The sequence below is a fragment of the Anabrus simplex genome, chromosome 1 (genome assembly GCF_040414725.1).
Source record: "Anabrus simplex isolate iqAnaSimp1 chromosome 1, ASM4041472v1, whole genome shotgun sequence".
In the NCBI taxonomy this organism is placed as follows: domain Eukaryota; kingdom Metazoa; phylum Arthropoda; class Insecta; order Orthoptera; family Tettigoniidae; genus Anabrus; species Anabrus simplex.
Window position 1 is genome coordinate 1,036,184,956 of NC_090265.1, and position 27,488 is coordinate 1,036,212,443.

Consider the following 27,488-nt stretch of genomic DNA (forward strand, 5'->3'; position numbering starts at 1 on the left):
TGAACTATCTTGATGCAGGAAATGCTACAAACTACTGTTGTGCTGTTTTAGAAGCTCTGCTCAGTTATAGTGTACCACACGATACAGTTAAAGTGTTTGTTAGTGACAATGCCCCGTACATGACCCGGTGTTATGAAACAAGTGTGGTCATAGGGGATCATTTAATGCATGTACAGTGCTGGGCACATAAGATCAGCTTGGTTGGCAATAGTTGGGTCGCAGTGATGACAGATTTAAATCATGCAGTGGTAAAGTCTGCATTTTTGAACACAAGAAAGCGAAAATATAATTATTTACAATTCTTAACCAAAGTATGGTGCTTCTAAAAGCTTTTTCCTGCACCTGTCATAACCCGATGGAATAGCTGGTTTCAGGCTGTCTTCTATTTGAGTGCTTACTTTACTGATGTTACATTTTTCAAGATGTCTGACATGAAAGACATCAACAACTGTGGTAGTAAGTACCTGACTGATCTGAGTGACCAAGAAGTGAATAGGCTTCACTCCCACATAGTTTTTGTCACAGATCATGCAGCTGGATTGGTTGACCTCCTTACTGAACTTGAAGGATCTCTGTATCCTACCTCTTATCTCCTTTACCCCAAACTGCATAACCTTGACGCCAGTTTTACCTTCATTTGTGAGGGGAATTTTTCTGCGGCAACTAATGAAGCTTTTATTAAGCTCACTCCTCTACAGCAGGCTGCATGTAGAGACACATTTTTCAAAGCTGCTCATTCTTCACAGTGCAAGCTAGCCACATTGAAAGCTAAAGACCCCAACCATAAGCATTTTGTGTCAATTTCTCAAGCTTTGTATCCAAAAATATAATTTTGAATAACACTGATAAATTAGATGAGCTTGAGAAATTGTTTGGAGTAACAGATCTCTCACAAAACAATATCTGGTCTGGTTACTGTACTCTGAAACATGCAATTCAAACCCAGATGAAAGAAAGTGAAAAATGTTATGTCATGCTTGCATTAACAGCAGTTCAGACAGAGTTCAGCATATTTGCTAAATACTGTCTTGAGTTGTTGTGGACCCCAACAAACAATGTAGATAGCGAGCGCGTGTTGTCTCATAACACAGTGGTTACAGACAGACAGTGCAATTTGAAAAGAAAGCAATGCCGAAGTACTGATAATGCTTTTGTTTGAACAATGAATTTGTATTGTGTGTGAACCAAGGACAATAACTGCACTTGATAAACTTGGAATCGTTAAAATAAATAATATCATGGGATTATTTTAACTTTGTAAACAGATGCTAATTTTTCATTAGTAAAGAATGAAAATGGAGAGATCCTTGTTAACAGCCATGACATTATGGCCAAATGAAAATTTAATTTTTCTGGACTTCTAAATGCAAAACATGGTTCTGAAATGGCAGAAGATATCTGTCTAAACTTCCCCTCATTCAGGATTTTGATGCTGGCTAATTGCTATTCTGTTAAAAAGACTAAAAGACATTTAGTGTAGATATGTGAATTTCATTTCCATTGAAAGTTTTTATAAGTGTTGTTCAGCATCCTAAACACATATAGAGTCCCTTGCTGAGAGAGGGAAAATGAAATTTCATTTTGAATTTTACAGATAAAGAGTACACATGCTCTGTGGTTCCAGCAATATTGCACCTCCATTTGCATACAGAATATATGGTTATAATAATATTTTTTGGTTCACTTTATGGTGTAAATATAAAAAAATCAGGCACAGGTAGTAGAGAGAGAACTGTAAAATGAGATCTTGCCTAAAGGTAACTGCAGGAATCAGACAAGGATTCTCTGTCTTCAGAGGTAGCTCGTTATTGTGGATGATTTTCTGGAAGAGATGAAATGTCTGGCTGTTATTCAGTTAGGAGAGATTATACAAAAGGTTTGGTTAAAATAATGATCTGGAAAGGCAAACAAACAGCCCCATCTGGCATTCCTTTCAATCATATCAGGATCCTCTAGTTTCAGTTTTACTATCTGACCTACCCTGGTAAGTCCTTATTTACTGCCAACTCTGATGGTATTAAATTTGCAGGGCCTCAGCAGCCTTATATTTACCCACCTTCCATGGCCTCCAATTCTCTGTACCGAATTATTTCAGTACGTGAAATGGAGTTGTTGTTCTCCTCCTCCTCCTCTTTCCAACAAAGAGGGAAGATCTTGTTATTTTATTCATTACCACAATGATGATCTGGTAGAAATGACAGACTGTGTTAATTTGTATAGGCTTGTACATTGAAATCTAATAATCATTAGCAAACAATACTAAACTATTAAAATTTTGTCCTATATGAGATTTAATGAGTTAGATCATCTACTGGCACATGTCTCTCATTCAGGCACTCTTAACCCTCCAAGTGCTATCGTCACGCTACGAGACGATTCGGGTTCCAGCTCAAGTGCTATCATCTCGCAGTGAGACAATTCGTAAAATTGGTATAACAACTCGTAAAATCAGTATAACAATCGATTTTACGCATATTCTCGCTGCAAAATGAAATTCTCTATCTGGTAGGCTGTGCAATATGGTCTTTGGTTGGGAAACAAAAGCGGTAACTGGCGATCTTGTCAGCTGTGAACTGGTCTTCGTTTATGTCTACTCAAACTGTCCAGTTGCTTCGAGCGTTTGAAGATTATTGTTGGCTAGCCAATTTGTGATAGTTGTGTGCCTGCTAGTTTAGTGATTATTATAATATAAACATGAGTGAACTAAGTGGTTCAAGTGCAATTAGAGAAGCATTGAAGGAGCTTGAGAGTGCTGAAACTGAAGACGACATTATGATTTATCATTAGATGACTTTTCTTCTGCAAGTGGGGAAAAATATGACCCTAATTTAGATACCCATGACTCTAGTGATGCGTCAAGTACTGATGTAGACAATCCAAAACATGCAAACCCTACCAAGCACATCTAGACCTAATGGCCCACCACAACAGACTCTCTCCGAGTCTTTTTACCTGTCATTTTTTTATTATTCGTTGAAGTTTCTATTATTATATATCATTGTGCTTGTAATTAAATTTGGCACATTTTGTATATCTTGGAAGTTAATTTCAGATAAAGTTGTGCTTGTTACCAACCTCAAAATTTGGAACATCTTTCGATTTAAAAACAGAAATATGACTAATCATCCATTATACTTTTACTGGATACTTGTAAGTAAAACATCCGACTATAATCTTATTCTCTAATACTTCCTGAACAAATTGATATATAATATGCCATATGTAGTTACAAATTTGTGTTTATTATAATTATGTTAAACTGTACCTGCATGCTGTCTTAAGAATGCTCAGCACTTAAGAGTGAAACTTTCAGCACCTGGAGGGTTAATTATGTTCCACAACAATAGGCAACACACCTGATTATCATTTCATTACTCTTTCTCACAGTCATACAAGTACTTGAATATTGAGCAACATTTATTCTTACATGCATTCCATCTTATTCCCAACCATGTGACAAAGATAGATAATATTAGTTCTGTCTTCGAAGGAAGACTACATTTTTCTTAAAGCGGAAGAATTTTCAAAACTCTATTCTGCAAGTACAAGACTATCTTGGCAATCCATATATTTAAAAATAAACTAAGAAAAGAATAAAATAAAATTTGCTATTTTTCTCTTATTTTGAAAGATACTAGTCTATAACTTCCAAATTTCAAACAAAAATACTTCACAGGATAATTCAAATGATACAAGCAACAATATTCTGCATTTAATCTGAAACATTATTGTTAACAATTTAAAACTTCCTGTGGATAACAATATTTACAGCATGGATACATTGAAATAATACAAAATAATTTCTCTGTATGATTTGAAATTTTACATGCGGTTGCTTAAAACATAAGAAACAGCTCTTATCGTCTCAACAGATATTCCGAGGCAAAAAAAAAGACATAAAATTACCAGTTTTATAGAGTTACTAATATTATTATTAGAACAAAAAAAAAAAAAAAAGAGGTCAACATAATCATTCCTACTCCATCCATAAAAATACTGAAATTTTTCCAATATAATTTGACAGCACAAACAAACTTATCAGCACCAGCACCATGCTCACATTACACCCTAATTAACCACTGTCTTGTATAACATATGGTATGTATCCATGCAACACAAAGCACAGTTAACTGCTGCTTATCCTTTAAATGTCAGGCTCCCCATTTTCTAAAACAATCTCCAGACAGAGACCATATGGTGTAATAAAAAAATTACTGAACATGTGGCAACACTTCAATTAACTTTACAGTTTGTGTCATTTTTAATTTATAAATGCAGCAAATGTGATCTATACCACTGTTCTTTCGCTAGTGAGTAGTATAGCATTGTGTTGATTTAATCATTTCTTGCAAGGATGCTAAAACTTAAGTTTAAAAGAGGATTAGAGATTTGACAAACATCCAAAAGTCATTCTTGAAGGAACTCTATATTTAGGAGTACACTGTATTTATGTTTTCTATTTCATCTTTAAACGGAGATTTCCTTCCCTAATACAATTCTCAAGGATGGTATTACTTTAAGGCTAATTGTATCAATGAAACATATAATCTAGGCTTTGTACACATGAAGAGGAATTTTAGTGTCTACTCAAAGTTGACCTAGTAAAAAGAACAAGTAATTAATAAAGCTAAATCTGCTTCAGGAATCACTACCCTGTCACTCTGAGGAAGAAATTCAATGTGTCAGCGAAAACATTCATGATTTGCTGTCAAAGTGCAAAAACAAGGTATTCAGAAATTTAAAAAAATAAAATAAAATAAAAAGTAACATAATTGTTAAATTTAAACTCAGTGAGAGAATGCAGGTACTGAACATCAGCTTCTTGTATTTAAAAGTACAAACTGAAGAAGGCTTCTGGTGAAGGACCTTGTATTTTAAACCTTGTTTTGCAGTGACTTGAGGTTCTAACGTGAAATGTAGCCTGTATCACCATGAGTGTAAAGTTCAAGGAAGTAGTTTTCTTCCACTGGTATAAAAAATGTAAAATTGAACTGGTTATGAAAGAGGCATATTATGCGTTGTGGGACATAGAAAGGACAAACATATCAGCATTGTTATTCTATTAAAAGCATGACTGGTTGAGAACATCAGAAGTAGTTCATGTTTCAATGCAAGAATAAGCCTTTCATTGTCTTCTTCTTGATGACCACCTTGATATTCCATCAATAATGATAACTAATTGCACATACATGTTCTGAAGGTTTTTTAAAAAGCTTAATACTGGAAATATCTCCGAAATACTATTAATACTGTAATACCTGTCTTAACTTGTCACCAGTTTTGTTAGTTTCATATTTTCAGAAGACACATATTACTGTAGAGAGAGAGAATATTCAAAAAGGAATTAATCAATTGGCTTCTACATCTCCTGGATTTTCATACAATTATTCCAGTTTCTTACAACCTCATTCTACACTTTATATACTTTCTGAGATTCTTATACAACATTATGCTATTCTTCTTTCTCATATAATAACTACATCTTGCAACACGAAAGTCAAAAAGCTTGCAATGAAAACACACAAAATGTGAGCATGACACAAACTGACTCTCTCTAAACACAGTTTTATGCCCATTAGAAATCAGCAATAGGGCAAATAAACTTGCAATTTTCTTAACATTTATGGCACTGTAAATTTAATATGATATATTCAATAAATACTTCCCATTAGTTTAGTTTACAATATTATACATACAAAATTACATAAGTAACTAAAAGTGAGTATTTACATATTAAAAATGAAGGAAATAGAAATAAGTTCTGTTGATTACAAATCTTTACATGACTGAACTGACCATCCCAAGATCAGCCTGTCAAATCCACATGAAAAGAAGTTACACAGAAGATTAGCGTTTTCTTCAGCCCATGCAACAGAAGACACCATTCGCCGATGGCCCTGAAAAATACAAATATATTTCATAATAACAAACATAAACATTTGCGTTAATCATCATCCCTATATATTTGTGTGTGTAAAACCTATTTGTAAACTGTATTTATGTGGTGTATGGAGTAGTAATTATTTAAGACCAGGAGAGGAAGAACCTTGGGAAGTAGTAAGAGAAGAAGGATGGAGTGATGGCAATGAAAGAGGTAGTGGAATTCCACAAGGGTAAAATCATAGTACAGCAACTGAAAGTTGAGGTCCAGGATCAATTCATATTCTCTTTGCTTCCAAAACCTACAGTTAACCATTACTCAGCATGCTCTGCTATGAGGATACAAGATAAATTATCCCACTTTTTCACTACACAAATTATGTTTGCAAAATTTATAACTGATAAATGAATTTTAGCCAGGAAATAACATGGCATTAGATAGAGGACGATGCTGAATTTTTGGAAGGTATTTACAAGAAAAATTAAATAATGAATTACATTACCATATATTCAAGCTCTTTATAACTAATTTAACCTTTTCACTCCTAAGTTTCTTTCAGCCTTATGCATACCCCATACCAGATTTTTCTGGACGTTTTGACAGTGGTTGTAATAGGCCACGAATACTTTTACTTACACAGCTACTGAAAAGTCATGGAACGACAATATTAGCAATAGTTTTCTCCTAACACTTTTCCCAAAACTTGAAAGAACTTGGCGTGATAAATGTCGACAGCTTGTTTCACTGAAACTTATCTCCACTATATTAATAAAACATTGGACTCATCATCATTGCCTAAAATTTCTAAAATATAATCTTTCGTTATGCTTTTTTTACACTCCCGTGCACCCATCTCAGAAGACAACTGTGAATGAAAAACACAAGGCACATAATTATCGTAAAAAAAAACGGTAAGGCGATTTATAAATCGTTTGTCGTCTGAACAAAGCATGTCAACAGCGTTCGACTGAACTCGGAAGTGAACAAGAGCGCATTGCTTTAAATCCGAATTAACTTATGTTTGGGACAGCAGGAGAAATGTTGACATCCGAGTAAACTCGGGCATGGGATGGAAAAGGTTAATAAGTCCTAAATTAAATCTTAAGAATGTATATTTTATTTTAATATATAATATAGGGGCCATGGTTCATGTTTGTGGGTTACTGTAGTCACGTCCTAGTTCGTGAATCATGGGCAACGGCTGAGTGGCCTAGTAAGTGGTCCTGAGAGTCGGGATACCAGTTGCTATGGAATGGAAGTGGGCATCTCGGACATATTCTGAGTCATGGCCCTCCTTGTGCTCAGGCGGCTAGGACTATACAATTCACCCGTTAGAGGAGAGATCCTCACTTGGACTATGTGCAAGTAGGGTAGCATCCTGCTTCATGAATTTACCGAGCTCAGAACATTTTAAGCAAGCCTCGGACCTATGGGAGTAACGGAGTCCCACTCCCATTGACAGGTGAGGGACTCCTTGGAAACAACTTGGCAAACGAAATGGAATTCGATGGGGAGCTATCAATATTAATGGGGCTTATGGAAGAAAGAAAGTAGAACTGGCTGAGTCAGCAAAGAGGATGCATTTGGATGTGCTAGGAATAAGTGATATTCGGGTAAGGGGAGATAACGAGGAAGATATAGGAGATTATAAAGTGTACTTGATGGGTGTTAGAAAGGGAAGGGCAGAGTCTGGGGTAAGGCTCTTTATCAGGAATACCATTGCACGCAACATAGTTTCTGTTAGGCACGTAAGTGAGCGAATGATGTGGGTAGATTTGACAGTTGGAGGAATTAGGGCGAGAATTGTGTCCGTATATTCACCATGTGAGGGTGCAGATGAGGATGAAGTTGACAAGTTTTATGAAGCATTGAGTGACATCATGGTCAGGGTCAACAGCAAGGATAGAATAGTGCTAATGGGCGATTTCAATGCGAGAGTTGGGAATAGAACTGAAGGATACGAAAGGGTAATTGGTAAATGTGGGGAAGATATGGAAGCTAATGGGAATGGGAAGCGTTTGCTGGACTTCTGTGCTAGTATGGGTTTATTTAAAGATAAAAATTTCATTGTTCCGTATTGAAATTATTGATGTTAAAAATTAAATATTTGAAAAGGAGGTTCAACCTATTCAATACTTAAAAGAAAGAAATGCAGTAATCACATTCCTATTTAAATGGGACCGGTTTTGACCTTAGTCCAGGTCATCATCAGCCGTAAAAACATGTATAATGTTTATGAATATTGGAGGTCAGTTTCACACTCTGATAGGCACAAAGACACGACACCACATTCTGTCATGCACAAAGTCACAACACTATCAACTAATATACGAAGATCAAAAATAACTTGAAGTCGCAGACGAATAGATTTGTAGTAGAAAGCCGCCAGCTCCTGGTGATCAGCGCGGCACATTCAAGGTCATGCGCTGCGGTCGAACGCCAAAGTAGAGTGGAGAATGTTTTGAAGGTCCAGAATTTGTCACGGTTGCGGGAAGTTAAGTACGTATATAAAAATATACGACGCAAATCAGTATAATTGAATGAGTACTTGTACTCCTGCTAAGTTCTTGGAAAACAGTTGACTTGAAAAAACAATTGTAGAGAGAAGAAAAAATGTAGTAAAAAGCGCAATATCGGAAAACAAATGAAAACTTATATGCACAGTGCGCTATTTTTTAAATGAAAAAATTTTAGGTTATGATTGAAGTAGTCGAAGTTGGCGCAAGACAAGAGTTAAAATTTGAAAGAGGAGAACCGAAATGAATGTCGTGGTTTTTTTAAATTTTTTTTATTTATTTTTTTTATTATTAAATAGAGAAGGAAGAATAAATTAAACGAGGAAGAGTGATAGTGAAATAAGAGAAAGAATAAAAGAAATTGAAGTTAGATGGTAATAAGGAAGGATAAGATAGGGAAATGAAGGAGGGGTAGTTTAGGGTGGGTTAGGAGGGTGGGTTATTGGAGGTAGAAAATGTGGGTGGGAACTATGTAAGGCATGGAAAATAGAATTGGGGTTTTGGAATTTGGAATTTTTGAGAAGAAGAATTAGGAAGTCAAAAAGGATATTGGGTTTTTCAGAAATGTCGTTTAAATTGAAATTAGGGTTGAAGTACTGGTCAAGGTGGATAAAGCAATTTTCAGTAATGTTTAAGAGGGGGCCTTTGTTAATGATTTTAAGTATATTTATGTCATTGTCAATACTGGTGAAACTATGCTTGGAGTCTTGTATGTGCTGTCCTATGGCAGAGAATCTGTTGTATTTAATGGCGTTGACATGTTCAGAGTACCTGATATTGAAGTTGCGGCCAGTTTGTCCGACGTAGGAGGAATTGCAGTTGTTGCATTTAAATCTGTATACACTAGAAAAAGCATTAGACTTATTTAGAGATTTAGAGTTGTGTAAGATATCAAGACTTTTATTGTTAGTTCTAAAAGAAATTTTCATATTATGTTTTTTAAAAATATTAGTTATTTTATAAGCATCCTGAGTGAAAGTGAAGGTGGAAAAAGCAGTTGGTTTAATTGTGTCTTTAGATAAAGTGGTTTTTGGACGGTGTTTGAATTTGTTGATGATGCAGTTAATGAAGGAGTTGTTAAAGCCATTAAATTTAGCAATGTTGCGGATGGTGTTTAATTCATTATTTAAATCTTTTTTGGACATAGGGGTGTTGAAAGCACGAAAAATTAAGCTGTTATAAGTAGCACGTTTATGAGCGTGGGGGTGCGAAGAATCATGTCTTATTGTAGTTGCTGTTTGGGTTGGTTTTCTGAAAATTTTGTAAGAAGAAGGATGTCTAGTAATAGTTAGGTCTAGAAAATTAAGAGTTTGGTTGTGTTCTGATTCGAGGGTGAATTTAATGTTAGAGTCTAAGTTGTTGAGATGAAGAAGTGTAGAGGCTGCGTTGGTTGATTCCTCATTTAATATTACTAATGTGTCATCGACATATCTCGCCCAAAAGAGGATGTTGGAGAAATTATTATTATTATTAATTCTTGTGTTTTCTAAGAAGTCGAGGTAAATTTCAGCAAGAATGCCAGAAGCAGGTGAGCCCATAGCCAAGCCATCTTGTTGATAAATGGTGTTGTCAAAGGTAAAATAATTATTGTTGAGAACTAATTTTAAAATAGACATGAAGTCTTGAATTTCAAGTTTACTTAGGTTACTGAATTTGTTTAGGTTGTTGTTTATAATGGGGAATAATTTTGGAATTGGAATACTAGGGTACATGTTGACAATGTCAAAAGAATGGAGAGAAAAATTTGGGTTTAGCTGTTATGAATACATTCTTCAAACATAAGGCTATTCACTGCTACACATGGGAGGCTAGGGGTACCAGATCCATAAGAGACTATATCTTAACAGACTTTGAATTCAGGAAATCTGTTAGGAATGTACAAGTTTTCTGTGGATTTTTCAATGATACAGACCACTATTTGATCTGTAGTGAACTAAGTATATCTAGGCCTAGGGTGGAGAAAGTGAAATCTGTCTGCAAACGAATAAGGGTAGAAAATCTCCAGGACGAGGAAATTAGACAGAAGTACATGGAAATGATTAGTGAGAAGTTATAAACAGTAGACAGAAGCAGGTTCAGGATATAGAAAGTGAATGGGTGGCATACAGGGATGCTGTAGTAGAAACAGTTGAGAGGAAGTTGGATGAAAAACAGTGTGGTTTCAGACCACAGAGAGGCTGTCAGAATCAGATTTTCAGTATGCGCCAGGTAATTGATAAATGCTACGAGAGGAATAGGCATTTGTGTTTATGTTTCGTAGATCTAGAGAAAGCATATGACAGGGTACCAAGGAAAAGATGTTCGCCATACTGTGGGACTATGGAATTAAAGATAGATTATTAAAATCAATCAAAGGCATTTATGTTGACAATTGGGCTTCAGTGAGAATTGATGGTAGAATGAGTTCTTGGTTCAGGGTACTTACAGGGGTTAGACAAGGCTGTAATCTTTCACCTTTGCTGTTCGTAGTTTACATGGATCATCTGCTGAAAAGTACAAAATGGCAGGGAGGCATTCAGTTAGGTGGATGACTTGGTCTTAATGGCAGATTGTGCCGAAAGCCTGCAGTCTAATATCTTGGAACTTGAAAATAGGTGCAATGAGTATGGTATGAAAATTAGCCTCTCGAAGACCAAATTGATGTCAGTAGGTAAGAAATTCAACAGAATTGAATGTCAGATTGGTGATACAAAGCTAGAACAGGTCGATAATTTCAAGTATTTAGGTTGTGTGTTCTTCCAGGATGGTAATATAGTAAGTGAGATTGAATCAAGGTGTCGTAAAGCTAATGCAGTGAGCTCGCAGTTGCGATCAACAGTATTCTGTAAGAAGGAAGTCAGCTCCCAGACAAAACTATCTTTACATCGGTCTGTTTCCAGACCAACTTTGCTTTACGGAAGCGAAAGCTGGGTGGACTAAGGATATCTTATTCATAAGTTAGAAGTAACAGACATGAATGTAGCGAGAATGATTGGTGGTACAAACAGGTGGGAACAATGGCAGGAGGGTACTTGGAATGAGGAGATAAAGGCTAATTTAGGAATGAACTCGATGGATGAAGCTATACGTATAAACCGGCTTCGGTGGTGGGGTCATGTTAGCCGAATGGAAGAGGATAGGTTACCTAGGAGAATAATGGACTCTGCTAAGGAGGGTAAGAGAAGTCGAGGTAGACCAAGACAACGATGGTTAGACTCGGTTTCTAACGATTTAAAGATAAGAGGTATAGAACTAAATGAGGCCACACCACTAGTTGAAAATCGAGGGTTGTGGCGACGTTTAGTAAATTCACAGAGGCTTGCAGACTGAACGCTGAAAGGCATAACAGTCTATAATGATTATGTATATTGGGGCCTTTTTCTCAGTTTCATTATGTAATTCTTTAACTCTGCTAGGCAACCAATTTATAGTGTAATCTGTAATGTAATTGTAGTGTAGTGTAATTGTGCACCTAGTAATGTGATATCATTTGCTTACACCATCCCAGGCTTTGTGACTTATTGGCTGACCCTGGTTTAGTTTCTCTTGCACAAATTCAGCAACAGGATATCAATTTAATTAAAATTTAATCCTTTGAATGCTTTCCTTGATGTACCAGCATTTTAATCTTCTCTTTGTCTTTTCACCACATTGCACTCGGAAACACTGAACCACAGTAATGGTTGAATGGGATAACGTTGAGTTATCTGTGTATTATTAGTATGCTTTGCCTCGGAAAGAAACCACAATTTAATGATGATGATGACAATTATTATTAGAGCGCAGTCGAGCAAGGGAATTGGTATGTAGCCTCCCACCCACTCCTGAAAACTATCCAAAGGCAGTAGAAAGTCTACAGAATAGATTTGGTATATACGATTTGCTGATAGAACATTATGTTAGAGAACTATTTCAGTTAGTTATCCAGCACACGTCAAACAAAAAGGAAAGGGCTAGCTTATCTGTACAAGAATTTATTTTCTTTGTTTATATTTGGTTTTATGTTGCACCGACACAGATAGGTCTTATGGCGATGATGAGACAGGAAAGTGCTAGGAGGTGGAAGGAGGCAGCCGTGACCTTAATTAAGATACAGCCCCAGCATTTGCCTGGTGTGAAAATGGGAAACCATGGAAAACCATCTTCAGGGCTGCCGACAGTGGTGTTCGAACTCACTATCTCCTGAATACTGGATACTAGCTGTACTTAAGCGACTGCAGCTGTCGAGCTCGGTACACAAGAAGTTAAAATCACAGTTAACAGCTTTGGAATTAATAGGAGTGAGTAGGGAAAAATATAGATCAGTAATGTTTCCTTTGGTGGAATCTTGCTTTTAGCATAAACCTGGAAAATGTTCATAGCATAGTTTAAGAAGCATGACTCGATCTACGAGGGGAATAAATCTATGAATTAGCACAGCTACTCCATAATGATGTTTACGATCATCACCACCAGAATAATTTAGGCCGCCGTGTTAAGACTTGTGTGTCCTTGATCCAGGCCATCTAACTCCACTGAGACTCAAGATGCTCCATTTCTGCTTCAACATTTGCAAGTTTCCCAGCCATACAGTATACAAATTTAACACATCCCATGCAGCAACTCATGTTCTTTTGTTGTAAATTTGAAAGTTATCACTAATGGCCTTCAGGGGGATTCCTAGCAACCTCTTCCCACTGAGGTGGGCCCCAGACTGAGGACCACTGGTTTAGTAACTCTAATCATAACCATCCTGAATGTTTCAGAAAGATAGCAGAGTAGGACTTCTGTTTCCTTTCTGCACTGCAGTGTGGTAACTGTAGAGGCTGCTACAGCTGTGCTTCCCACGTCTACTGTAGTGCTGTTAGTGAAGTCAATCGCCACACACCCCTATGCCGTACTCTTGCTGTGGAAGCTGCTACCCTCTATCAGGAAATGTCTACTTAACGCTGGACAGTGGGCTGCCTCCATCAGCTCCGTCATACTGAAGTCTACTCTCTCCACTTTCACTGATGATGAGGAACCTTTTACCCATGTTGAACCCAAGTACAGGGCAGCCTCTTCTGCCATTTACACTGTCTGAAAGAACTATCTTTTCCACTGCAGATGCCGTTGTCAAGGTCTTCACTCATTACCCTGAGTTAGGGCCCTCCATATTTATAACCCTTGGAGAGAGAGTATCCCAGTATTATTAAGCCCAAGGAAATGGCTGCCTGTTCATCAGCAGGTCCATTTTCGGGGTATCTGAACCAACCCACAAGTGCTAACAGGCTCCCCCGAGAGGATGGCAGAAGTAAAGATGACATGAAATGCAGATTAGCACAAGATAGGAAGGTCTTTCTTACTGGAATAAAATTTGTTCAATTCGAACATTGATACAGGAATTAGAAAAATGTTTTCGAACACTTTCATCTGGAGCATGGCATTGTATTGAAGTAAAACATGGACAATAATTAGCTCAGAAAGGAAGAGAACAGAATGTTTTGAAATGTGGTGTTATGTAGGATTTAGTAGTTACATAAAAATTAAGAGATTAGCACAAGGTAGGATGGCTTGGAAGCTGCATCAAACCAGTATATGGACTGATAACCCGAAAAACAGCTCGTTCATCAGAAGCTGCTTCTTTGCTAGTCCGTGCGCTCTTCTTCCTGCCTTCAACAGTCTGCAGCAATCTTCCTTCCTTCCTTAGTAAAAAGACTGGTATATGTTATAAAGAATGAGCTAGAAAGAAACCTATAATAATGACTAGTGTATCTGATATGGTGCTCTGGGTGGTGCCAAAACGAAATAGCAATGCCATATTTTAAGGGCCTTCCATGTAGTTTTGTCTGCTTGTAGTACATTACTTCTATTAGATTAGATATTAAAAAATTAACTGCAAAAATTATGCCCTCTGTAAGTGCGGCATACACATGCACAAACCATGGAAATAACACAAAGGGTGTCCCATATTTCAGGTAAATCTTTTAGTAAAAAGCACAGTTTTTGGTGATTAGCAGAGTTATGTTGCCTTTGTTTGTAACAGAATTCAGCATGTGTACAGTACCAGTAGATCTACTTTTCTCCTCTTATAGGTCCCCTTTCAAAACCAAGAGCGAAATGCAATAAACGGTGTCCTGCCTAGATGAGTGGCTCAGGCAGTAAAGTAATGGCCTTCTGAGCCCGGTCTGGTAGGCTGGACCCTGCATCAGTCTGGCAGTATTTGAAGGTGTTCAAATAGGTCAGCCTTATGTCGGTAGATTTACTGGCAGGCAAAAGACAAAATTCTGACACCTTTGTGTCTCTGAAAACAGTAAAAGTAATTAGGACGAAAAACCAATAAAATTTTTTATTATTAAATGGTATCCTACAGAACATAGCTTCCCATGTTCACGGCATTTTGAAGATAAATACAGTAGAAGTCCGTTATAGCGAGAATTCATAACAGCAAAAAATTTACTCGCTATAGCAGATTGTCATTAAACCCGACTTTTTTTATGAAAGTCCGAAAAAAACCCATGCACATTAAAATCGGTATGAAACGGCAATCGGTTTGTTCAAAACTTGCGTTTCCACGGATGATATTCACACTATGGATTACTTGTTCGTTATTTTTCGTGCAAGTGTGTATTGAATTTCATTGTGAAAAAATTATAGTACTGTATTTCTCCGAATCCAAGATGAACCCCACTTTTTCCCTCAAAAGCTGTAAATCAGGCTCAAAAAGTGTTTTGTAAAATCATATGAATGCCATTGTTGAACAGTACGCATTTTTAGACGCCGAATATTGGCTTTCTTTCTTTCTTTTTTTTTTTTTTTTTTTTTTTTTTGTGGCTGTACAATTATTCTTTATTTCCACGGGTTTAATGACCATTAACTTAAAATTGGCATCATAATATTGAAGAGAACCCGTTGAAAATTTGCCGGCAATAGCTATTCCAATGTTTCTACAATACGACGATCCATCCGGAAAATATTCTTGCTGTCTATAAAACTCTTACTTTTACTCAGCGTCAGATATAAGCGGTTATCGCTACACGCACGTCTCGCTTGCCGGGTTCAGCCAACTTCAGCGGCTGGCGATGGTATAGACCTAATCACGGACATTGACATTGATTGTCAACGAACGAGTTTATTGCACCACGGTATGGCCATTCTGCCCTTGAGCTTTTTGAGCACATACCTCACAATATTATCTTCGACTTTTTTAAAGCGTCCTTGTTGCGGACCACTGAATGCACTTTTTTGTACAGTACGCATTTTTTGAGCTATCTTTGTCATCATGCTAACGTCAAATATTGGCTTAAGTTAGGCCTATGCCATATTTTCTTGTGGATGCACAATTATTCTATATTTCCGTGTGTCTGATAACCATTAACTTAAAATTGGCATCATAATATCGACGAGAACCCGTTGATAATTTACCACAATACCTGTTCCACGTATCTTTACCTGTACTAAGCATAAGGTACAGTAGACACATTATAACTCTACCACCGAGTAGCCGTGGCATTTCTAAGAATTCGAAGGCTCGCGCGTTTTGATGCCATTGTGTAGATTTGAGAAACAGTTTTGTAGAGGCTAATAGAACGTCGTTCTCTCTTCACTAGGTATTTCCCGAGATCCAGTGACGTTACACACAGGCACTGTACAACCGGCTGTCACGGCTAGCGATGTACAATAAAGAGGTGGTTGTTTGTCAACGAGTATTCTTGTGTGCATGCGCGTGCGGGGGTGAAAAGAAGCAGCGTGGTTACCGCGGTAGTTGCCAGTGGTATTCGTTACCATTAGGCCGCGAATGCAAGACAGCCCTTGAATTTTTAACATGAGATTCTGAGGGGAAAAAAGTCGTTTTGGATTCAGAGAAATGCGGTATCACTCCAGAGGCTTCTGTGGCAAACATTTCAGTTTTCTTCTTCAAACGGCGTAATCTAACCTAACCGTATATGTATCATGGAAACATATTTGAAACGCATGTAGAGAAATGGTAACTTCCTCGCTAAAAATTTACATGTGAATAGCCTTTCCGAAATTTAACTAGATGCGAGAAAACATGAACTAGCCTCTGAAATTAGTGATATACTCTGCCATATCTTGAGGTGTATCACATTCTTTCTTAATTTCAGTATATAACATTAAAATTAAGCTATCATTTACTTCAGCCTTTATTTTTAACGAGTTGACAACTGCTATTGGCCACGTTATTTACGCACTTATTACGAAAACATGTTATCCTCTTTCACATCGAATATTCTTTAGAGAACAGCAGTCGATGGGTATTAATCGACTCCAACATCGCCTTCGAATGTCTACGAGAGAGCTCGCAAATGCACATAATGGGCGCGCAGCTGTGAGCTTGCATCCGGGAGATAGTAAGTTCGAACCCCACTGTCGGCAGCTCTAAGGATGGTTTTCCATGGTTTCCCATTATCACACCAGGCAAATGCTGGGGCTGTACCTTAATTAAGACCACGGTCGCTTCCTTCACATTCCTATGCCTTTCCTGTACCATTGTCGCCATAAGACCTATCTGTGTCAGTGCAACATAAAGCAAATAGCAAAAAAAATTATATATATATATGCATACAGTGAGAAAACTATACCGTACCGAAGATGATCGATCGCATTTTGTGGCAAACGTTTCAATTTTCTTATTCAAACAGCGTCACCTATCCTAACTTAACCGTACTATACGTATGATGAAAGCATGCTTCAAGCACCAGTAGAGAAATTATAATCTTCTCGCTATAAATTTACATGATAATAGCCTTTCTAATCAGACGCGAGAAAATACAAACTAACCTCTGAAATTTATTATGCACTCTGCCATACCTCGAGGTGTATCCCATTCTTACTTAATTGCAGTATTTTGCATTCAAATTAAGCGATCGTTATTCATCCTTTATTTTTAACGAGTTAACTGTTATTGGACACTTCATTTACGCATTTATTACGAAATATGTCCTCTTTCATTTCGAATTTTCGTTACGGAACAGTAGTCGACAGGTATTACTAATCGACTCCGACATCGCCTTTGAATGTTGACAAGAGAACTCGCTAGTGGAAATAGCGAAGAAACGATACCGTAGGTAACAGATCGCATGCAACATAATCGCTGGGATACATAAATACCAGTAACGGAAAAAATCGCGCGCGCATAATCACTCGTAATAACGGATGCGTGAGTGAATGGGCTCTCGTTGTAACCGAAGGAAAATACACAGTTTAATATAGGAATTTTGAAGGGACAGCAAAAAAATTGCCGTTATAACGGAGTTCTCGTTATATCCCGTACTCACTATAGTGGACTTCTACTGTATCTAGTGAACAAGAATGAAAGAAGAGACGTGCTGTCCAGTATCATATCTACCATTTTTAGATTTCCAAGTCACCTTACCAAAATACAGCATACCAGACATCTGCCAACGATACAAAGTAATGCAGTATGAGGGCTTTCAGACCTACATCACCACTACCACAATTTCCATACAAAAGGTATGGAATTATATTTTTCAGGCAAATATGAAATTTAAAATCATTAACACATGGAGGCCTGAATCTTTGTCCAAAAGGCATGGAACTGAATTATTCAGGCAAATACATAATTTAAAATTATTAACACGAGAAGGCCTGGTGAAGTCTACAACTTCTTGTTCTGTATATTACCGTATTTTCCCCGAATAATCCCCATCGTCAAATAATGCCCGCACCCTCATTTCAGAAAGGCTCATTTTGAATTAAAATTCCTTTCATCGGAAGAGTAACTTGGGCATAAACAAATATTTCGTATCATTCCACGAGGTCCACGTGGTCTTTACGCAAATATCACTGCTATGAAATATATTTTCCATGAAAATGAGCAAGTAGGTCTACGTACATGACAGGTATTTCATTAATCTGAACTTGCAATAGGCTTGATTCCCTGTAGATGGATTCATTGTCTCTTGCATCACTAGAATCCTCTCCTAAATTACTTACAAGTTCATCACACTCCACGTCTAACGCCCGTAGGCGGCTTGAATATATATTTGAAAGATAAAATCACAGCTACGAGTAATATGATAAGGATTATGCAATTAATAATGGTTCAGGTTTGTGGGTTACTGTAGTCACGTCCTAGTTCGTGAACCATGGGCAACGGCTGAGTGGCCTAGTAAGTGGTCCTGAGAGTCGGGATACCAGTTTCTATAGAATGGGAGTGGGCATCTCAGCCATATTCTGAGTCATGGCCCTCCTTGTGCTCAGGCGGCTAGGACTATACAATTCATAGGAGGTCCATAACCCGTTAGAGGAGAGATCCTCACTGTGCAAGTAGGGTAGCATCCTGCTTCATGAATTCACCGAGCTCAGAACATTTTAAGCAAGCCTCGGACCTATGGGAGTAATGGAGTCCCACTCCCATTTGATAGGCAAGGGACTCCTTGGAAACAACTTGGCAAACGAAATGGAATTCGATGGGGAGCTATCAACATTAATGGGGCTTATGGAAGAAAGGAGGTAGAACTGGCTGAGTCAGCAAAGAGGATGCATCTGGATCTGCTAGGAGTAAGTGATATTCGGGTAAGGGGAGATAATGAGGAAGAGATAGGAGATTATGAAGTGTACTTGACGGGTGTTAGAAAGGGAAGGGCAGAGTCTGGGGTAGGGCTCTTTATCAGGAATACCATTGTATGCAACACAGTTTCTGTTAGGCATGTAAATGAGCGAATGATGTGGGTAGATTTGTCAGTTGGAGGAATTAGGACAAGAATTGTGTCCATATATTCACCATGTGAGGGTGCAGATGAGGATGAAGTTGACAAGTTTTATGAAGCATTGAGTGTCATCGTGGTCAGGGTCAACAGCAAGGGTAGAATAGTGCTAATGGGTGATTTCAATGTGAGATACCTCAATAGTTGTTGCAATCCTTCCTGTTCCCTTGCTTATAGATAGGTGCAATTACTGCTTTTGTCCAACTGAAAAATGAAAAAATGTGTTTATGTTTCGCAGATCTAGAGAAAGCATATGACAGGGTACCAAGGGAAAAGATGTTCACTGTACTGGGGGACTATGGAATTAAAGGTAGATTATTAAAATCAATCAAAGGCATTTATGTTGACAATTGGGCTTCAGTGAGAATTGATGGTAGAATGAGTTCTTGGTTCAGGGTACTTACAGAGGTTAGACAAGGCTGTAATCTTTCACCTTTGCTGTTCGTGGTTTACATGGATCATCTGCTGAAAGGTATAAAATGGCAGGGAGGGATTCAGATAGGTGGAAATGTAGTAAGCAGTTTGGCCTATGCTGATGACTTGGTCTTAATGGCAGACTGTGCCGAAAGCATGCAGTCTAATATCTTGGAACTTGAAAATAGGTGCAATGAGTACGGTATGAAAATTAGCCTCTCGAAGACTAAATTGATGTCAGTAGGTAAGAAATTCAACAGAATTGAATGTCAGATTGGTGATACAAAGCTAGAACTGGTCGATAATTTCAAGTATTTAGGTTGTGTGTTCTCCCAGGATGGTAATATAGTAAGTGAGATAGAATCAAGGTGTAGTAAAGCTAATGCAGTGAGCTCCCAGTTGAGATCAGCAATATTCTGTAAGAAGGAAGTCAGCTCCCAGACAAAACTATCTTTACATCGGTCTGTTTTCAGACCAACTTTGCTTTACGGGAGCGAAAGCTCGGTGGACTCAGGATATCTTATTCATAAGTTAGAAGTAACAGACATGAAAGTAGCAAGAATGATTGCTGGTACAAACAGGTGGGAACAATGGCAGGAGGGTACTCAGAATGAGGATATAAAGGCTAATTTAGGAATGAACTCGATGGATGAAGCTATACGCATAAACCGGCTTCGGTGGTGGGGTCATGTGAGGTGAATGGAGGAGGATAGGTTACCTAGGAGAATAATGGACTCTGCTATGGAGAGTAAGAGAAGTAGAGGGAGACCAAGACGACAATGGTTAGACTCGGTTTCTAACGATTTAAAGATAAGAGGTATAGAACTAAATGAGGCCACAACACTAGTTTCAAATTGATTGTGGCGACGTTTAGTAAATTCTCAGAGGCTTGCAGACTGAACGCTGAAAGGCATAACAGTCTATAATGATAATGTATGTATTTATGTATGCAATTAATAAATGTCCGACACATTTTAGATTATCTAAAGCTTCCGAACATAACCTAGAATTCCCAACACATAGGTAGGCCTAAAATGAATTCTCGATTATAGCTAATATCTTGTACGGTACACGACTGGGTGACTTTTAATGATGAATGAAGGAATACTGACTTATTTTTTGAGTGACGTACAATGTGTAGGCTATAATTGGTTTTTCTTATTCCCTTTGTTAATGCTTTCTGCCACCAAGTTCAATAACAATTCACTCTCTTGGAAAGTCATATTAGGCTTCTTTCTCCATTTCTGCTCAATAGCGGACATAATTTATGCAAATTATTTGCAAACCCCGGATGGAATCAAAAACTTGTTTACAATTCAACAGTGGCGGCAGCACGTAGTCATTTGTTTTCTGTATGTCAGTATGAAAAAATGCGGTTCAAACTGAGATTGAAACGAAAACTTAGTTTTGGTAAACCGAGATAAATTCTATTGTGAATACGGAAGTGAGCGTTATATGAAATAATGACATATCCGAGTTTTGAATATCTAAGATAACAGCAAAAGTTACCAACGTTGGTGAACACGGGCCTAAAACACTTCTCACACGTGGTCTCTTTTTACTGGACAGTTGGTAGATAATTCTTTTCGTGCAATGTAAACACTTGAAATAGACACACCAGCAAAATCTGATGTTAGTTTTGCGATAAAGTAAAACCTCGTTAATTCAAAGTCTTCGTAATACAGAAATCGGACTTCCAATTATGTGATTTCGAATTAACAGTCATCTTGTAATTCAGAAATGCCAACCCTCACCAGTTTATGCGGATTCTGCTTTTCCTCGTATTGCCGGCTACGTGATATTGTGGCTTTCCTTAAAATGCTGAATACAAAAGTATTACGATTTCATCTATTTTAAACTGTGAAACACACTATAGACACACCGAAGTGAGTGAAAGTGCGGAAAGCTACCCCTGCACATTCGAAGACGCATTCTATCGTGACGTGGAGAAATTTTGAATTTAAATTACTCGTAAAATATGGTACTATTTAAAAAAATGTGAAGTCAGTTTAGAATTAAAAGTCTGAATTGTTTTCTGTTTAAATATGACATATGGGGACAGTTTTCTTCCATCTAAGGTTGCACAAAGCATAACTGTACACTCAGCATCGAAAACTAGGTGAGCCAGGAGCGTGTTGGCAACCTTGACGCAAATAAAACCCGCACCCCAATTTCTTGCCTCGAATTTTTTAAAAAAATATGCGGGGATTAATCGCGTAAAATACGGTATTACTACTATCACTGTTGCTCCCAAAGTCTGGGGGTAGCAAGCCTGCCTCTTATGTAACAGTCCCCAGGTTCGATTCCCAGCCAGGTCAGGGATACTATTTGGATCTGATGGCTGATACTTTGTAAGCACAATTAAAGAGCTATCTGATGGTGAAATAGCGGTTCAGGTCTAGAAAGCCAAGAATAACGGCCGAGAGGATTCGTCATGCTGATGATACATCACCTTGTAATCTGCAGGCTTTTGGGCCTGGCCATAGCTCCAGCGCATTATCATCATTATGGAAATTTTATTACAGTGTTTTTCAAACCCTCTTCTATGAAAGAATACTTATTTTCTCTAAATAATAATAATGTTATTGGCTTTACGTCCCACTAATTACTTTTTCCTTAGGTTTTCGGAGAAGCAGCGGTGCTGCTGGAATTTAGTCTCACAGGAGTTCTCTTACATGCCAGTAAATCTACCAACACGATACTGACATATTTGAGTACCTTCCAATAATACCAATATTTACTCATTCGGAACAAATATTACAGATTCCCTATGGGAATCAACATCTGTATACCTTCCAATACCACTGGACTGAGCCAGGATCGAACCTGCCAAGTTGGGGTCAGAAGGCCGCCACCTGAACCGTCTGAGCCACTCAGCCCAACTTACCTTACTTTATTATGGCCTATTTCAGTACCATCATCATCATCATCATCATCGTTTCCCTTTATCCAGCTGTAGCGGGGTAAGGGCAAATATGGTTCCTCTCCACTTTCTTCGGTCTTTCCACCAATCCTCCTCCAACACTGTGTCCCAGTCCAGGTTTCTTTCTATAATGCTGCGTTGGATGGTATCCTTCCATCTCAATCGTGGTCGTCCACAGCCTCTCCTTCCTTGGATTTGCATTTCCATCACCTTTTTTGGCATGCTTTCGTCGCTCATTCGCTTTATGTGCCCAAACCATCTTAGTCGGCTCTTCTCTATTCTATCATTCATTTTTTCCACTCCAATTTCTTCCCGGATTTTCTCATTCCTTATTTTGTCTCTTCTACTCTTCTGTATCATACTCCTCAAGAACTTCATTTCGGCTGCCTGTATTCGACTCTCATGCTTCTTTGTCATTGTCCAAGTTTCTGCTCCGTAAGTTGTTATGGGTACGTAATACATCTTCTACATAGTATCCTTTGCTTCCGTTGGCACATCTTTGTCCCATAACATGTTTCTTATACTATGATAGAAACAACTTCCAGCTTGAATCCTTTTGCTAATCTCAGCATCTAGTCGAGCATTCTCCATTAATTCACTCCCCAGGTATTTAAACGTTTCCACTACTTCCAAGGGCTTGTCTGCAAGTCTAATCTGACCTTTCCCTTCTTTCTCCCCTCTAGTCATAACAAGAGTTTTACTCTTTTCTACACTTATTTTCAATCCACATTCTTCGATCTTCCCATTCACCACATTCAACTGTTCTTGAACCTTCCTGTCGTCTTCTCCCCAAATCACAATATCATCTGCAAATAACATCATGTTCATTTCTCTTCCTCCATATGCTGCTTTGCTGTTCTCATGATGTCATCCATTACTATTGTAAACAGGATTGGTGATAGAACATTTCCCTGTCTCAGCCCACTAGTTACTTTGAACCAACTTGTCCTGCCAACTTGTGTTTGCATGCAACTACAACATTCCTTATACAATGCCATGATCATTTTTATTAATCCCTGTCCAATTCCTTTTTGCACCAGACTGCCCCAAACTTTCGTCCTGGGGACACTGTCATATGCCTTTTCAACGTCGATGAATGTCATCACCATATCATTCCCGCACTCTCAATGCTTTTCCATTAGCTGTCTCACAATGAAAATGGGCTCTATTGTTGACCTTCCCCTTCTGAAACCAAACTGATTTTCCAGTATCTGATTCTCAACCCTCAACCTTATCCTACTTTCCAGTATCCTCTCCATTAACTTAGCAACATGGGATATTATAGTAATTCCCCTGTAGTTCTTCAAAACTTTCTTATCATCTTTCTTGAAAATTGGGATGATTATTCCTTTTTGCCAATCCTCAGGGACCTCCTTATTCTCCCAGACATTCCTGAGAACCCGATATGTCCACTGCAGGCCTACAGCTCCAGCTGCCTTTATCATCTCCACTGAAATTTCATCTATTCCAGCAGTTTTTTCATTCTTCATCTTTCTTACTGCCATTTCAATTTCATTCATTGTAATTTCTTTATCCATTTCTTCATCAACTAATTGCCTTTCCTGGTCGTCCATTGAATGACTGTCATCCGTTCTTATGTTCAGCAGCTTCTGAAAATACTCTCTCCATCTATTTCTTATTTCTTCTGGCTTTGTTAAAATTATGCCACCTTCATCCTTCACAATTCTGGTGTTTACTTGATCTCTCTTTTTGTTTCTTAAGATACCATACAGTAATTTCTTACTGCCCTGCGTATCATCTCTCAATTTCTGTGTGAATAAGGCCCAGCTTTTCCTCTTTTCTTCCTCCACTACTTTCTTGGCCAAATTCTTTGCCTCCACATATTTTCTTCTACTTTCTTCAGTCTTAGATGTTTTCCATGCTTTCCATGCCATTTTCTTTTCCTTCACTTTAATCTTTACCCTCCACACACCTTTTCTGCACATCCAACCAGTGCTTCCTTAAATCTTTTCCATTCCTCTTCAACATTCCCCACCTCTGTCCTGGGTACCAAGGGTATTATTTCTCTTTGAAATTCTTCTTGTATGCTTTTCTCCTTCAACTTCCATACTTTAATTCTTTTCTCTCTTTTTAATTGGGGTTTTTCAATCTTTCCAACTTTCAATTTTCCTATCACAACTCTATGATCTCCACCAAAGGCTTCTTCAGGCATGGCTGTTACATCTACAAGGTTCTCCCGGTGTTCTTTCTCTATGATTATATAATCAATCATGGTCTTTGTTCGTCTGTCTCCCCAACCATACCTTGTAATCTTCTGACTGTTCTTCTTCCTAAACCAGGTGTTTCCAACAATCATTTGATTCCTCATGCAAAAATCCACCAACAACTCGCCTTCTGGATTTACATTTCCATATCCAAAGGGTAATAATAATAATAATAATAACTTAAATGTTTCCACCTTTTCAATACAATATATTCACAAAATTACAAAATTATACGGTACTAGTTTCGACCCATCTAGGGGTCATCATCAGCCGTATTGGAGCAAAGATCATTTGTGGCGAAATCCTAAGACAATATTATTTTAAAGAATAACAAGTGAAATGAGATGTTATGGTAATAGTTAATAATACAAGGAATATACATAATCAGAGGTTTTTAACAAAGAATAAAGTATAAATGGGGTGTTGTAAAAATTATAATCATGGAAATCAGTAAGTTCTTGTATTGAAATGAAATATGGCTTAGGAAGAGGGCTTAAGGTGGGGCTGAAGGGTGCGGGAGAAAGTGTAATTGTCTTGGAAAAGTAATTTTGTGAATATATTGTATTGAAAAGGTGGAAACATTTAAGTTATTATTATTATTATTACTTATATATTGTTCAATACGGACCAAAAACATGAAATTCATAACCATCAATATCCAAAGGGCCCTACAACATCTTCCTTTCCTTGTCTTTCCATTCCAACTTGTGCATTTAGATCTCCCATCAATAGTACTTCCTTATCTTCTATATATCCCTCCACTTCCTCTAAGAAGTCCTCTAGATGTTCATCTATGCAACCAGTTTGTGGGGCATACAACTGAAATAGTACCATACACTGTTTTATTATATCAATTCCAAGTTATATGAATTTCTCCATGGTGTCAAATTATTTTGTTCAAGCCTTTCTCTTCTAATATTTGCATTTTCTGTAAGAAATGTAATGTTGAATGTATTTAATGGCAGTGTATTCTGACTTCTTTTGTAATTACTGGAAATGTGCTGATTTTATATCTTGTAGGCCTACTTTGAATGCCGTTGTAAAGAACATTATGCATCTTCAAGTGGTTCCTTACAAAATAAAATTAATCGTCGCCATAAGACCTATCTGTGTCGGTGCGATGTAAAGCCCCTAGCAAAAAAAAAAATAAAATTATGTGATGTTCTTTATTTCTACAGCTTGTGTCCTTTCTTCATCACCACACACACTTATTTTGGTACCTTAACCACTCAACGTGGAGTGCCGTACTCTGCACACCGACTCCCTAATGCTCTCTGTCATGGAGTGACGTGCATAGCATGTGTAGCAGCTTCTGCTTAGTGCTTCTATCTAATGAACAGTTCTTGAACGATTACAAAATAATGTAATGAGATATATTTCTATAGACAAAGCATCAATCTTTCATTTGATGTGTATTTATATCGAGTTTTTATCAATTACATATGATACATCGCACCCGAAGCAACAACAAGTTCTGTTGTTGACACCGTAGCAGCTAAACACTTTTTTTGTGATCGTGGATACGAAAATTAATGTTTTAGCAAATGATGATACACAAAGAACCATTCTGTTAAACGAGGACTAGGATATAGAATCTGAGAGTAAAAGTAGTGACCATGACAGCGATGTTGCTTGTGATACATGGGAATATATCATCCATAATGTTATCAATGGTGGGTTTGTTTGGGAAGACATGGATGATTACAGACGGCAAAGAAGGCAAATCACGACATATTATGGGCCTCGGAATACTGCAGAGAATGGCTTATATCCTATGAAAATTTTTCAGCTGTTTTTTGCTGTTGAATTCATAAAGAAGGCAGTAGAAGAGGCAGATATTTATGCTCAACATCACTTGCAGTCACATGGCATGTTATTTCTGTTCCGATTGAGGGTAAATTAATGGGTACCTGGTACTGTGTAGTAAATGCATGTGATTTTTGTAGTTTATTTGCTAATAAGCATAGTACAGAAACCTATATTTAGATCTTATTTTTCAAAAAAAACTGGGTAGTAGCTACTCCTATATTTGGTTCAGTCATATCCCTTGTTCAATTTAAAAGCATTACAAGATTTCTCTACTGCAATGACCTTAGGTAATTCTGATAACATATGCTGTATGTGTGTGTGTGCATTATTAACAAACTGAAAATTTTGGAAAAATTCATTGTACCGTTTGTCAGTTATGTTCGATTAACTAAAAGCCTGCATTCATAACATGCTTAATGCTATACTCCTACCGCAGCACAGGGTAGCCAGGTAGTGAACGTCCTACCACGTTGAGAGTTTAAAATACGGCAGATGTGGTATTCAAATGGATCTGAATATGACAGTGCAATAGCTACTCTACAGACTTCTTTTTAGTTTGTTGGTTATAAACTAAGTGCACGTCTCACACGTGATTACTACAAGCACACCAGCAATGTGTGCTTATACCAACACTATGCCTACCGGTAGCTTGCCCTGCGGTCTTGTTGCTGCCTGTTATTATCAATGCCTGCCTACAAACCAATGACTGGCTATCGAAACAACAGATGTTTTCACGACCATACATTTTGCAAAATAAATAATAAGAAAAGTAAAAATAGAAAACGCAATGATGATGATGGAAAACTGTTCATAAGTATGTTTCAATTAAAATTAGTATTCTCAAGGTTTTGGAAGAGCTGACCACAAGCATTCACTTCACTTTGAGAAGAGAGTATTTCGACATGTTCTAATTCTGGCTAATGAAGAGAACAAGAGCCCCCTGTCTCTACAGTATAAAGCAACCCCACTTAATTCGACACTATAAGTGAGGATATGCATACTGTGTATGAAACATTAGTGTACAAAATGAAA

General features: G+C 37.7%; 1 protein-coding gene across 14 annotated transcripts in view; it reads right to left on the reverse strand.

The window, feature by feature from the left end:
- Positions 1 to 3,690: 3,690 nt before the first annotated feature.
- Wdr37 (WD repeat domain 37) overlaps positions 3,691 to 27,488 on the reverse strand; it is a 167,487-nt gene continuing 143,689 nt past the window's right edge. For all 14 annotated transcript variants that reach the window (XM_067137018.2, XM_067137017.2, XM_067137011.2 and 11 more), the window contains one exon: positions 3,691 to 5,897. In XM_067137018.2, coding sequence (XP_066993119.1) covers positions 5,769 to 5,897 — 129 coding nt within the window. In that variant the 3' untranslated portion in view covers positions 3,691 to 5,768. The remainder of the gene's footprint in view (positions 5,898 to 27,488) is intronic.